The 15,939-nt window shown below is 32.8% G+C and overlaps 1 protein-coding gene across 1 annotated transcript; it reads left to right on the top strand.

The window, feature by feature from the left end:
* Nucleotides 1-763: 763 nt before the first annotated feature.
* Nucleotides 764-15,423, top strand: LOC128636176 (peptidoglycan-recognition protein SC2). The gene is made up of 4 exons (XM_053689226.1): nt 764-843; nt 938-1,139; nt 1,234-1,352; nt 15,126-15,423. Exons 1-4 carry the CDS (start codon nt 795-797, stop codon nt 15,302-15,304), a joined length of 549 nt encoding a protein of 182 aa, XP_053545201.1. The 5' UTR covers nt 764-794; the 3' UTR covers nt 15,305-15,423.
* Nucleotides 15,424-15,939: the final 516 nt, after the last annotated feature.

Below are 15,939 nucleotides of genomic sequence, written 5' to 3'. Positions count from 1 at the left end.
CATACCTTTCTGTCTTTGGCTATTAGGTAACTGTCTCATACCTTTCTGTCTTTGCCTATTAGGTAACTGTCTCATACCTTTCTGTCTTTGGCTACTAGTTAACTGTCTAATACCTTTCTGCCTTTGCCTATTAGGTAACTGTCTCATACCTTTCTGTCTCTGCCTACTAGGTAACTGTCTCATTCCTTTCTGTCTTTGCCTATTAGGTAACTGTCTCATACCTTTCTGTCTTTGCCTATTAGGTAACTGTCTCATACCTTTTTGTCTTTGGCTACTAGGTAACTGTCTCATACCTTTCTGTCTTTGCTTGCTAGGGGACTCTTGTATACCATTCTGTTTCTGCCTACTAGGTGATTGTCTCATATCTTTCTTTGCCTACTTGTTTAGTCTCACATACTTATCTGTCTCTGCGTGCAAGACTCTGCTATATCAGCTTGTTTCTGCTTGCTAGGTGACTTTCATATGGGATTGTCTCTGTTAGGGTCTTGCCTTATACCTGCCTGTCTCTGCCTGGAAAGCTTCCCTTCATCATCTTGTTTCTGCCTGCAAGGATCTTCTCTCAAACCTGCCTCCACCCATATGCTACTTCTTGCCCATATGTTTCTTCTTTTGAGGTGCTCTCACATAAAGTATATGTATGTCTCTTCCAAAAAAATACCTCTCTCAAACCTCAAGTCTCCCACTACAAGGTGTTCTCTGTGTCTCCTGTGTATCGCTCTCTCTGGGCTGCAATCTTTGACATCTACATTTACCTTCCTCCTAGGTATCTGTCTCGTGTCCCCAAGATTTTAGTCATGCTCCGTGTCATTGCTCTCCTCGCTGCCCTCTGTGCAGTTACTTATGGTGAGTAACACGAGAACTTACCTGAAGTTACAGTAGTTTCGGTGAGATAGGAATTTATAGTTATATAATGTAATTATTTATCTGCTCCTCACAGGTTGTCCAACAATCATCTCCAAGTCCCAGTGGGGAGGCCGTGCACCCACATGCCGTACTGCAATGGCTACCCCTGTTACATACGTGATCATCCACCACACCGCAGGCGCATCCTGCACCACCCAGTCAGCCTGCATTACTCAAGTCAAGAACATTCAGAACATGCACATGACCACCAACGAATGGTGCGACATTGGATACAGGTGAGATCTTGGGTAATCTAGCTTGAACAAATGGTGTAGATGCCAGTCTCATTGTGTGATAAGTGCAAGCTTACATATGTGTGTCTATACACAGCTTTCTGGTTGGTGAGGATGGAAACATATATGAAGGTCGTGGCTGGACTTCAGTTGGAGCTCATGCCCCAAATTACAACTCAAACTCCATTGGTATCAACATTATTGGAACCTTCACAAGTAAGTCAGGTTAACATAGGGGGCTTAACTGATTGCACAAGTATGGTTGTCTATTAACATTTCAAACTCCTATACTATTATTGTGCTAATCTAAACACAGATCTTCAGTATTGAGTAATAAAATACATGGCCTTCTTTACTGTAAACAAGAATCATGAAGCACCTGAAGTATTTCACTGGAAACAGTATAAACTCATGAAGTAACTGAAGTTCTGCTATAGTCTCAGTATAAACCCATAAAGTAACTGAAGTTCTTCATTAGTCTCAGTATAAACTCATAAAGTAACTGAAGTTCTTCATTAGTCTCAGTATAAACTCATAAAGTAACTGAAGTTCTTCATTAGTCTCAGTATAAACTCATAAAGTAACTGAAGTTCTTCATTAGTCCCAGTATAAACTCATAAAGTAACTGAAGTTCTTCATTAGTCTCAGTATAAACTCATAAAGTAACTGAAGTCCTTCATTAGTCTCAGTATAAATTCATACAGTAACTGAAGTTCTTCATTAGTCCCAGTATAAACTCATGAAATACCCAAATGTTCCCTCATTAGTCTCAGTATAAACTCATAAAGTAATTGAAGTTCTTCATTAGTCTCAGTATAAACTCATAAAGTAACTGAAGTTCTTCATTAGTCTCAGTATAAACTCATAAAGTAACTGAAGTTCTTCATTAGTCTCAGTATAAACTCATAAAGTAACTGATGTTCTTCATTAGTCTCAGTATAAACTCATAAAGTAACTGATGTTCTTCATTAGTCTCAGTATAAACTCATAAAGTAACTGAAGTTCTTCATTAGTCTCAGTATAAACTCATAAAGTAACTGAAGTTCTTCATTAGTCTCAGTATAAACTCATAAAGTAACTGAAATTCTTCTATAGTCCCAGTATAAACCCATAAAGTATCTGACGTTCTTCATTAGTCTCAGTATAAACTCATAAAGTAACTGAAGTTCTTCATTAGTCCCAGTATAAACTCATAAAGTAACTGATGTTCTTCATTAGTCCCAGTATAAACTCATAAAGTAACTGAAGTTCTTTATTAGTCTCAGTATAAACTCATAAAGTAACTGAAGCTCTTCATTAGTCTCAGTATAAAATCATAAAGTAACTGAAGTTCTTCATTAGTCTCAGTATAAACTCATAAAGTAACTAAAGTTCTTCATTAGTCTCAGTGTAAACTCATAAAGTAACTGATGTTCTTCATTAGTCTCAGTATAAACTCATAAAGTAACTGAAGTTCCTCATTAGTCTCAGTATAAACTCATAAAGTAACTGATGTTCTTCATTAGTCCCAGTATAAACTCATAAAGTAACTGACGTTCTTTATTAGTCTCAGTATAAACTCATAAAGTAACTGACGTTCTTCATTAGTCTCAGTATAAAACCATTAAATAACTGATGTTCTTTATTAGTCTCAGTATAAACCCATAAAGTAACTGATGTTCTTCATTAGTCTCAGTATAAACACATAAAGTAACTGAAGTTCTTCATTAGTCCCAGTATAAACCCATCACGTAACTGACGTTCTTCATTAGTCTCAGTATAAACTCATAAAGTAACTGAAGTTCTTCATTAGTCCCAGTATAAACTCATGAAATACCCAAATGTTCCTTCATTAGTCTCAGTTTAAACTCATAAAGTAACTGAAGTTCTTCATTGGTCTCAGTATAAACTCATAAAGTAACTGAAGTTCTTCATTAGTCTCAGTATAAACTCATAAAGTAACTGATGTTCTTCATTAGTCCCAGTATAAACTCATAAAGTAACTGACGTTCTTTATTAGTCTCAGTATAAACTCATAAAGTAACTGACGTTCTTCATTAGTCTCAGTATAAACCCATTAAATAACTGATGTTCTTTATTAGTCTCAGTATAAACCCATAAAGTAACTGATGTTCTTCATTAGTCTCAGTATAAACACATAAAGTAACTGAAGTTCTTCATTAGTCCCAGTATAAACCCATCAAGTAACTGACGTTCTTCATTAGTCTCAGTATAAACTCATAAAGTAACTGAAGTTCTTCATTAGTCCCAGTATAAACTCATGAAATACCCAAATGTTCCTTCATTAGTCTCAGTTTAAACTCATAAAGTAACTGAAGTTCTTCATTGGTCTCAGTATAAACTCATAAAGTAACTGAAGTTCTTCATTAGTCTCAGTATAAACTCATAAAGTAACTGATGTTCTTCATTAGTCCCAGTATAAACTCATAAAGTAACTGAAGTTCTTTATTAGTCTCAGTATAAACTCATAAAGTAACTGAAGTTCTTCATTAGTCTCAGTATAAACTCATAAAGTAATTGAAGTTCTTCATTATTCCCAGTATAAACTCATAAAGTAACTGACGTTCTTTATTAGTCTCAGTATAAACTCATAAAGTAACTGACGTTCTTCATTAGTCTCAGTATAAACCCAAAAAGTAACTGATGTTCTTCATTAGTCTCAGTATAAACCCATAAAGTAACTGATGTTCTTCATTAGTCTCAGTATAAACACATAAAGTAACTGAAGTTCTTCATTAGTCCCAGTATAAACCCATAAAGTAACTGACGTTCTTCATTAGTCTCAGTATAACTCATACAGTAACTGAAGTTTTTCATTAGTCTCAGTATAAACTCTTAAAGTAACTGAAGTTCTTCATTAGTCTCAGTATAAACTCATAAAGTAACTGAAGTTCTTCATTAGTCTCAGTATAAACTCATAAAGTAACTGAAATCCTTCATTAGTCTCAGTATAAACTCATAAAGTAACTGAAGTTCTTCTATAGTCCCAGTATAAACTCATAAAGTAACTGACGTTCTTCATTACTCTCAGTATAAACTCATACAGTAACTGACGTTCTTCATTAGTCTCAGTATAAACCCATAAAGTAACTGATGTTCTTCATTAGTCTCAGTATAAACACATAAAGTAACTGAAGTTCTTCATTAGTCTCAATATAAACTTATAAAGTAACTGAAGTTCTTCATTAGTCTCAGTATAAACTCATAAAGTAACTGAAGATCTTCATTAGTCTCAGTATAAAATCATAAAGTAACTGAAGTTCTTCATTAGTCTCAGTATAAACTCATAAAGTAACTGAAGTTCTTCATTAGTCTCAGTATAAACTCATAAAGTAACTGAAGTTCCTCATTAGTCTCAGTATGAACTAATAAAGTAACTGAAGTTCTTCATTAGTCTCAGTATAAACTCATAAAGTAACTGAAGTTCTTCATTAGTCTCAGTATAAACTCATAAAGTAACTGATGTTCTTCCTTAGTCTCAGTATAAACTCATAAAGTAACTGAAGTCCTTCATTAGTCTCAGTATAAACTCATAAAGTAACTGAAGTTCTTCTATAGTCCCAGTATAAACCTATAAAGTAACTGACGTTCTTCATTAGTCTCAGTATAAACTCATACAGTAACTGACGTTCTTCATTAGTCTCAGTATAAACCCATAAAGTAACTGATGTTCTTCATTAGTCTCAGTATAAACACATAAAGTAACTGAAGTTCTTCATTAGTCTCAGTATAAACTCATAAAGTAACTGAAGTCCTTCATTAGTCTCAGTATAAACTCATACAGTAACTGAAGTTCTTCATTAGTCTCAGTATAAACTCATGAAGTAACTGAAGTTCTTCATTAGTCTCAGTATAAACTCATGAAATACCCAAATGTTCCTTCATTAGTCTCAGTATAAACTCATAAAGTAACTGAAGTTCTTCATTAGTCTGAGTATAAACTCATAAAGTAACTGAAGTTATTCATTAGTCCCAGTATAAACTCATGAAATACCCAAATGTTCCTTCATTAGTCTCAGTATAAACTCATAAAGTAACTGAAGTTCTTCATTAGTCTTAGTATAAACACATAAAGTAACTGAAGTTCTTCATTAGTCTCAGTATAAACTCATAAAGTAACTGATGTTCTTCATTAGTCTCAGTATAAACTCATAAAGTAACTGAAGTTTTCATTAGTCTCAGTATAAACTCATAAAGTAACTGAAGTTCTTCATTAGTCTCAGTATAAACTCATAAAGTAACTGAAGTTCTTCATTAGTCTCAGTATAAACTCATAAAGTAACTGATGTTCTTCATTAGTCTCAGTATAAACTCATAAAGTAACTGAAGTTATTCATTAGTCTCAGTATAAACTCATAAAGTAACTGAAATTCTTCTATAGTCCCAGTATAAACCCATAAAGTAACTGACGTTCTTCATTAGTCTCATTATAAACTCATAAAGTAACTGATGTTCTTCATTAGTCCCAGTATAAACTCATAAATTAACTGAAGTTCTTTATTAGTCTCAGTATAAATTCATAAAGTAACTGAAGTTCTTCATTAGTCTCAGTATAAACTCATAAAGTAACTGAAGTTCTTCATTAGTCCCAGTATAAACTCATGAAATACCCAAATGTTCCTTCATTAGTCTCAGTATAAACTCATAAAGTAACTGAAGTTCTTCATTAGTCTCAGTATAAACTCATAAAGTAACTGAAGTTCTTCATTAGTCTCAGTATAAACTCATAAAGTAACTGATGTTCTTCATTAGTCTCAGTATAAACTCATAAAGTAACTGAAGTTCTTCATTAGTCTCAGTATAAACTCATAAAGTAACTGAAGTTCTTCATTAGTCTCAGTATAAACTCATAAAGTAACTGAAGTTCTTCATTAGTCTCAGTATAAACTCATAAAGTAACTGATGTTCTTCATTAGTCTCAGTATAAACTCATAAAGTAACTGAAGTTCTTCATTAGTCTCAGTATAAACTCATAAAGTAACTGAAGTTCTTCTATAGTCCCAGTATAAACTCATAAAGTAACTGACGTTCTTCATTACTCTCAGTATAAACTCATACAGTAACTGACGTTCTTCATTAGTCTCAGTATAAACCCATAAAGTAACTGATGTTCTTCATTAGTCTCAGTATAAACACATAAAGTAACTGAAGTTCTTCATTAGTCTCAATATAAACTTATAAAGTAACTGAAGTTCTTCATTAGTCTCAGTATAAACTCATAAAGTAACTGAAGATCTTCATTAGTCTCAGTATAAAATCATAAAGTAACTGAAGTTCTTCATTAGTCTCAGTATAAACTCATAAAGTAACTGAAGTTCTTCATTAGTCCCAGTATAAACTCATGAAATACCCAAATGTTCCTTCATTAGTCTCAGTATAAACTCATAAAGTAACTGAAGTTCTTCATTAGTCTCAGTATAAACTCATAAAGTAACTGAAGTTCTTCTATAGTCCCAGTATAAACTCATAAAGTAACTGACGTTCTTCATTACTCTCAGTATAAACTCATACAGTAACTGACGTTCTTCATTAGTCTCAGTATAAACCCATAAAGTAACTGATGTTCTTCATTAGTCTCAGTATAAACACATAAAGTAACTGAAGTTCTTCATTAGTCTCAATATAAACTTATAAAGTAACTGAAGTTCTTCATTAGTCTCAGTATAAACTCATAAAGTAACTGAAGATCTTCATTAGTCTCAGTATAAAATCATAAAGTAACTGAAGTTCTTCATTAGTCTCAGTATAAACTCATAAAGTAACTGAAGTTCTTCATTAGTCTCAGTATAAACTCATAAAGTAACTGAAGTTCCTCATTAGTCTCAGTATGAACTAATAAAGTAACTGAAGTTCTTCATTAGTCTCAGTATAAACTCATAAAGTAACTGAAGTTCTTCATTAGTCTCAGTATAAACTCATAAAGTAACTGATGTTCTTCATTAGTCTCAGTATAAACTCATAAAGTAACTGAAGTCCTTCATTAGTCTCAGTATAAACTCATAAAGTAACTGAAGTTCTTCTATAGTCCCAGTATAAACCTATAAAGTAACTGACGTTCTTCATTAGTCTCAGTATAAACTCATACAGTAACTGACGTTCTTCATTAGTCTCAGTATAAACCCATAAAGTAACTGATGTTCTTCATTAGTCTCAGTATAAACACATAAAGTAACTGAAGTTCTTCATTAGTCTCAGTATAAACTCATAAAGTAACTGAAGTCCTTCATTAGTCTCAGTATAAACTCATACAGTAACTGAAGTTCTTCATTAGTCTCAGTATAAACTCATGAAGTAACTGAAGTTCTTCATTAGTCTCAGTATAAACTCATGAAATACCCAAATGTTCCTTCATTAGTCTCAGTATAAACTCATAAAGTAACTGAAGTTCTTCATTAGTCTGAGTATAAACTCATAAAGTAACTGAAGTTATTCATTAGTCCCAGTATAAACTCATGAAATACCCAAATGTTCCTTCATTAGTCTCAGTATAAACTCATAAAGTAACTGAAGTTCTTCATTAGTCTTAGTATAAACACATAAAGTAACTGAAGTTCTTCATTAGTCTCAGTATAAACTCATAAAGTAACTGATGTTCTTCATTAGTCTCAGTATAAACTCATAAAGTAACTGAAGTTTTCATTAGTCTCAGTATAAACTCATAAAGTAACTGAAGTTCTTCATTAGTCTCAGTATAAACTCATAAAGTAACTGAAGTTCTTCATTAGTCTCAGTATAAACTCATAAAGTAACTGATGTTCTTCATTAGTCTCAGTATAAACTCATAAAGTAACTGAAGTCATTCATTAGTCTCAGTATAAACTCATAAAGTAACTGAAATTCTTCTATAGTCCCAGTATAAACCCATAAAGTAACTGACGTTCTTCATTAGTCTCATTATAAACTCATAAAGTAACTGATGTTCTTCATTAGTCCCAGTATAAACTCATAAATTAACTGAAGTTCTTTATTAGTCTCAGTATAAATTCATAAAGTAACTGAAGTTCTTCATTAGTCTCAGTATAAACTCATAAAGTAACTGAAGTTCTTCATTAGTCCCAGTATAAACTCATGAAATACCCAAATGTTCCTTCATTAGTCTCAGTATAAACTCATAAAGTAACTGAAGTTCTTCATTAGTCTCAGTATAAACTCATAAAGTAACTGAAGTTCTTCATTAGTCTCAGTATAAACTCATAAAGTAACTGATGTTCTTCATTAGTCTCAGTATAAACTCATAAAGTAACTGAAGTTCTTCATTAGTCTCAGTATAAACTCATAAAGTAACTGAAGTTCTTCATTAGTCTCAGTATAAACTCATAAAGTAACTGAAGTTCTTCATTAGTCTCAGTATAAACTCATAAAGTAACTGATGTTCTTCATTAGTCTCAGTATAAACTCATAAAGTAACTGAAATTCTTCTATAGTCCCAGTATAAACCCATAAAGTAACTGACGTTCTTCATTAGTGTTATTATAAACTCATAAAGTAACTGATGTTCTTCATTAGTCCCAGTATAAACTCATAAAGTAACTGAACTTCTTTATTAGTCTCAGTATAAATTCATAAAGTAACTGAAGTTCTTCATTAGTCTCAGTATAAACTCATAAAGTAACTGAAGTTTTTCATTAGTCCCAGTATAAACTCATGAAATACCCAAATGTTCCTTCATTAGTCTCAGTATAAACTCATACAGTAACTGACATTCTTCATTAGTCTCAGTATAAACCCATAAAGTAACTGATGTTCTTCATTAGTCTCAGTATAAACACATAAAGTAGCTGAAGTTCTTCATTAGTCTCAGTATAAACTTATAAAGTAACTGAAGTTCTTCATTAGTCTCAGTATAAACTCATAAAGTAACTGAAGTTCTTCATTAGTCTCAGTATAAACTCATAAAGTAACTGATGTTCTTCATTAGTCTCAGTATAAACTCATAAAGTAACTGAAGTTCTTCATTAGTCTCAGTATAAACTCATGAAGTAACTGAAGTTCTTCATTAGTCTCAGTATAAACTCATGAAATACCCAAATGTTCCTTCATTAGTCTCAGTATAAACTCATAAAGTAACTGAAGTTCTTCATTAGTCTGAGTATAAACTCATAAAGTAACTGAAGTTATTCATTAGTCCCAGTATAAACTCATGAAATACCCAAATGTTCCTTCATTAGTCTCAGTATAAACTCATAAAGTAACTGAAGTTCTTCATTAGTCTTAGTATAAACACATAAAGTAACTGAAGTTCTTCATTAGTCTCAGTATAAACTCATAAAGTAACTGATGTTCTTCATTAGTCTCAGTATAAACTCATAAAGTAACTGAAGTTTTCATTAGTCTCAGTATAAACTCATAAAGTAACTGAAGTTCTTCATTAGTCTCAGTATAAACTCATAAAGTAACTGAAGTTCTTCATTAGTCTCAGTATAAACTCATAAAGTAACTGATGTTCTTCATTAGTCTCAGTATAAACTCATAAAGTAACTGAAGTTATTCATTAGTCTCAGTATAAACTCATAAAGTAACTGAAATTATTCTATAGTCCCAGTATAAACCCATAAAGTAACTGACGTTCTTCATTAGTCTCATTATAAACTCATAAAGTAACTGATGTTCTTCATTAGTCCCAGTATAAACTCATAAATTAACTGAAGTTCTTTATTAGTCTCAGTATAAATTCATAAAGTAACTGAAGTTCTTCATTAGTCTCAGTATAAACTCATAAAGTAACTGAAGTTCTTCATTAGTCCCAGTATAAACTCATGAAATACCCAAATGTTCCTTCATTAGTCTCAGTATAAACTCATAAAGTAACTGAAGTTCTTCATTAGTCTCAGTATAAACTCATAAAGTAACTGAAGTTCTTCATTAGTCTCAGTATAAACTCATAAAGTAACTGATGTTCTTCATTAGTCTCAGTATAAACTCATAAAGTAACTGAAGTTCTTCATTAGTCTCAGTATAAACTCATAAAGTAACTGAAGTTCTTCATTAGTCTCAGTATAAACTCATAAAGTAACTGAAGTTCTTCATTAGTCTCAGTATAAACTCATAAAGTAACTGAAGTTCTTCATTAGTCTCAGTATAAACTCATAAAGTAACTGATGTTCTTCATTAGTCTCAGTATAAACTCATAAAGTAACTGAAGTTATTCATTAGTCTCAGTATAAACTCATAAAGTAACTGAAATTCTTCTATAGTCCCAGTATAAACCCATAAAGTAACTGACGTTCTTCATTAGTGTTATTATAAACTCATAAAGTAACTGATGTTCTTCATTAGTCCCAGTATAAACTCATAAAGTAACTGAACTTCTTTATTAGTCTCAGTATAAATTCATAAAGTAACTGAAGTTCTTCATTAGTCTCAGTATAAACTCATAAAGTAACTGAAGTTTTTCATTAGTCCCAGTATAAACTCATGAAATACCCAAATGTTCCTTCATTAGTCTCAGTATAAACTCATACAGTAACTGACATTCTTCATTAGTCTCAGTATAAACCCATAAAGTAACTGATGTTCTTCATTAGTCTCAGTATAAACACATAAAGTAACTGAAGTTCTTCATTAGTCTCAGTATAAACTTATAAAGTAACTGAAGTTCTTCATTAGTCTCAGTATAAACTCATAAAGTAACTGAAGTTCTTCATTAGTCTCAGTATAAACTCATAAAGTAACTGAAGTTCTTCATTAGTCTCAGTATAAACTCATAAAGTAACTGATGTTCTTCATTAGTCTCAGTATAAACTCATAAAGTAACTGAAGTTCTTCATTAGTCTCAGTATAAACTCATAAAGTAACTGAAGTTCTTCATTAGTCTCAGTATAAACTCATAAAGTAACTGAAGTTCTTCATTAGTCTCAGTATAAACTCATAAAGTAACTGAAGTTCTTCATTAGTCTCAGTATAAACTCATAAAGTAACTGATGTTCTTCATTAGTCTCAGTATAAACTCATAAAGTAACTGAAGTTATTCATTAGTCTCAGTATAAACTCATAAAGTAACTGAAATTCTTCTATAGTCCCAGTATAAACCCATAAAGTAACTGACGTTCTTCATTAGTGTTATTATAAACTCATAAAGTAACTGATGTTCTTCATTAGTCCCAGTATAAACTCATAAAGTAACTGAACTTCTTTATTAGTCTCAGTATAAATTCATAAAGTAACTGAAGTTCTTCATTAGTCTCAGTATAAACTCATAAAGTAACTGAAGTTTTTCATTAGTCCCAGTATAAACTCATGAAATACCCAAATGTTCCTTCATTAGTCTCAGTATAAACTCATACAGTAACTGACATTCTTCATTAGTCTCAGTATAAACCCATAAAGTAACTGATGTTCTTCATTAGTCTCAGTATAAACACATAAAGTAACTGAAGTTCTTCATTAGTCTCAGTATAAACTTATAAAGTAACTGAAGTTCTTCATTAGTCTCATTATAAACTCATAAAGTAACTGAAGTTCTTCATTAGTCTCAGTATAAACTCATAAAGTAACTGATGTTCTTCATTAGTCTCAGTATAAACTCATAAAGTAACTGAAGTTCTTCATTAGTCTCAGTATAAACTCATAAAGTAACTGAAGTCCTTCATTAGTCTCAGTATAAACTCATAAAGTAACTGAAGTTCTTCTATAGTCCCAGTATAAACCCATAAAGTAACTGACGTTCTTCATTAGTCTCAGTATAAACTCATACAGTAACTGACGTTCTTCATTAGTCTCAGTATAAACCCATAAAGTAACTGATGTTCTTCATTAGTTCAAGTATAAACACATAAAGTAACTGAAGTTCTTCATTAGTCTCAGTATAAACTTATAAAGTAACTGAAGTTCTTCATTAGTCTTAGTATAAACTCATAAAGTAACTATACTGGGACTAATGAAGAACATCAGTTACTTTATGAGTTTATACTGAGACTAATGAAGAACTTCAGTTACTTTATGAGTTTATACTGGGACTAATGGAGAACATCAAACTCATAAAGTAACTGAAGTTCTTCATTAGTCTCAGTATAAACTCATAAAGTAACTAAAGTTCTTCATTAGTCTCAGTATAAAATCATAAAGTAACTGAAGTTCTTCATTAGTCTCAGTATAAAATCGTAAAGTAACTGAAGTTCTTCATTAGTCTCAGTATAAACTCATAAAGTAACTGAAGTTCTTCATTAGTCTCAGTATAAAATCGTAAAGTAACTGAAGTTCTTCATTAGTCTCAGTATAAAATCATAAAGTAACTGAAGTTCTTCATTAGTCTCAGTATAAACTCATTAAGTAACTGAAGTTCTTCATTAGTCTCAGTATAAACTCATACAGTAACTGAAGTTCTTCATTAGTCTCAGTATAAACTCATAAAGTAACTGAAGTTCTTCATTAGTCTCAGTATAAACTCATAAAGTAACTGAAGGCTTCATTAGTCTCAGTATAAACTCATAAAGTAACTGAAGGCTTCATTAGTCACAGTATAAACTCATAAAGTAACTGAAGGCTTCATTAGTCTCAGTATAAACACATAAAGTAACTGAAGTTCTTCTTTAGTCTCAGTATAAACTTATAAAGTAACTGAAGTTCTTCATTAGTCTCAGTATAAACTCATAAAGTAACTGAAGTTCTTCATTAGTCTCAGTATAAACTCATAAAGTAACTGATGTTCTTCATTAGTCTCAGTATAAACTCATAAAGTAACTGAAGGTTCATTAGTCTCAGTATAAACTCATAAAGTAACTGAAGGCTTCATTAGTCACAGTATAAACTCATAAAGTAACTGAAGGCTTCATTAGTCTCAGTATAAACACATAAAGTAACTGAAGTTCTTCATTAGTCTCAGTATAAACTCATAAAGTAACTGAAGTTCTTCTATAATCCCAGTATAAACCCATAAAGTAACTGACGTTCTTCATTAGTCTCAGTATAAACTCATACAGTAACTGACGTTCTTCATTAGTCTCAGTATAAACCCATAAAGTAACTGATGTTCTTCATTAGTCTCAGTATAAACACATAAAGTAATTTAAGTTCTTCATTAGTCTCAGTATAAACTTATAAAGTAACTGAAGTTCTTCATTAGTCTCAGTATAAACTCATAAAGTAACTATACTGGGACTAATGAAGAACATCAGTTACTTTATGAGTTTATACTGAGACTAATGAAGAACTTCAGTTACTTTATGAGTTTATACTGGGACTAATGGAGAACATCAAACTCAGTATAAACTCATAAAGTAACTGAAGTTCTTCATTAGTCTCAGTATACTTAGTCTCAGTATAAAATCGTAAAGTAACTGAAGTTCTTCATTAGTCTCAGTATAAACTCATAAAGTAACTGAAGGCTTCATTAGTCTCAGTATAAACTCATAAAGTAACTGAATGCTTCATTAGTCTCAGTATAAACTCATAAAGTAACTGAAGGCTTCATTAGTCTCAGTATAAACTTATAAAGTAACTGATGTTCTTCATTAGTCCCAGTATAAACTCATAAAGTAACTGAAGTTCTTCATTAGTCCCAGTATAAACTCATAAAGTAACTGAAGTTGTTCATTAGTCTCAGTATAAACTCATTAAGTAGCTGAAGTTCTTCATTAGTCTCAGTATAAACTTATTAAGTAACTGAAGTTCTTCATTGTTCACACAATAGAGTCAAGTACCCAAATTTATTTGTTGGATGGATGGATTCCAGTATTAATTGATTAAGTACCTGAAGTTCTTTTTTAGCCTCGGTATAGAGACACAGGATACCTGAAATTCTTCATTGATCAATGCACAGAGTGAAAAGGCATATCATATATCAATTCTATATCACAGCCTCAGTATATTATAATAAAGTTCTCAGTATAGATTCATAAAGTACTTAAAGTTTTTGTCATAAGATTTGTGATTTAGTTCTATTTGTGAAATTCTTCATTGACATGAGCATAAGTTCATGAGGTTATTCATAGTCCCAATAGGTATCCCTGAAGTTCTTCATTGGTTCAGCATACATTCATAAGGAATTTCACAACCCCAATGTTGCAATATTGACTCACAAGTAGCTTTATTCTCTAAACGTTTCATTGGTTAGCACAGGTTCACCAAGTACATCATTCTGCTAGTACTTATCTCAAAAACTACATTAGTCTAAAAGTACGGTATGGCTCCAGTATTTATCCTTGAAGTTCTTCATTGGTTCAGTCTAGTTTTATGGCAAATCTCATGTCCCCTGTACTTTTCCTTAAAGTTCTTCATTGGTTCAGTCTAGATTTATGGCAAATCTCATGTCCCCTGTACTTTTCCTTAAAGTTCTTTATTGGTTCAGTCTAGTTTTATGGCAAATCTCATGTCCCCTGTACTTTTCCTTGAAGTTCTTCATTGGTTCAGTCTAGATTTATGGCAAATCTCATGTCCCCTGTACTTTTCCTTAAAGTTCTTTATTGGTTCAGTCTAGATCCACAGGGTTTAAACTCCTATGCCATCTGGTTTGATGTTAAAGGCCATTATAGTTTGCACACAGTTAAATGATATAGAATTGGCAACCTGAATAAAGCCATAGGGGCCAATTTACTATGCAGCGTTTGCTGCAGTTTCCGATGAGCCTTCAGGTTTGCCGGAAACTTAAGTTAAGAAGCAGCGGTCCTAAGAACGCTGCTCTTTAACTCGTCCACTACCTCTGAAGTGGCGGACAGCAATTATCCCGAGCAGATACGATCGCCAAATGGACGCGAATGTGCAGGGGGCAGCATTGCACAAGCATTTCACTAAAAAATGCTGTCTGCATTTATCGATGTGTGGCGGACATGATCCACCCTGTACATTCATAAATCGGCCCCATAGTGTGCTTCAATTAGATGATCTCTCATGGTATAAACTAGAGAAGTGACCAGGTGAGACGGTTACTGATAGTGATGTTGGCAGCTAATACTTTTGCAGTGACCAGGTGAGACGGTTACTGATAGTGATGTTGGCAGCTAATACTTTTGCAGTGACCAGTGTCCTCATCTTGTATTTATCTTCTTCTTTAAGGCCGTAACCCCAACGCTGCAGCCCAGAACGCAGCCAAAGCCCTGATCAGCTGTGGAGTCACCAAGGGCTACATCAAGTCTGCCTACATCCTGAAGGGACACCGTAATGTCACCGCCACTGAATGTCCTGGCAACACCTTCTACAACACAATTAAAACCTGGCCTCGCTTCCAGGCCTAAGCCCCCCACATCTCAGATCTGCACGGCATGATCATAAAGAGTCAAGAATTACCTACGCCTGCCCCGTGCCGGGCACTAATGTACAATCTTTACATGTGAATAAACAATGGAAAACCTCAGCTCTTGTGTGGTTTGTGACCAGTAAATGTGTTTATCAAGTACATGATATATACAAATAGCCAGGTGCCTACACAATTTGTCCAGCTAGGTCTGTGCCTAGAGCATTTTGAGGGGTAGTTTATGATGCATTTCTGCTTCTATTTATTATAATTGTATTATAATTGGGGAAAAGACCTCACATAGCGTGTCACACTAACATAATGTGATCTGGGGAACAGACACCGCATAGCGTGTCACACTGTCACATAGTGTGATATTGAGAACAGACCTCACATAGCATGTCACACTGTCACATAGTGTGATCTGGGGAACAGACCTCACATAGCGTGTCACACTGTTACATAAAGTGATCTGGGGAACAGACCTCACATAGCGTGTCACACTAACATAATGTGATCTGGTGAACAGACACCGCATAGTGTGTCACACTGTCACATAGTGTGATATTGAGAACAGACCTCACATAGCGTGTCACACTGTCACATAGTGTGATCTGGGGAACAGACCTCACATAT

The sequence above is a fragment of the Bombina bombina genome, chromosome 7 (genome assembly GCF_027579735.1).
Source record: "Bombina bombina isolate aBomBom1 chromosome 7, aBomBom1.pri, whole genome shotgun sequence".
Classification (NCBI taxonomy): Eukaryota; Metazoa; Chordata; class Amphibia; order Anura; family Bombinatoridae; genus Bombina; species Bombina bombina.
The sequence above is the reverse complement of the archived record's forward strand: the minus strand, read 5'-3'. Positions and strand labels throughout refer to the sequence as shown.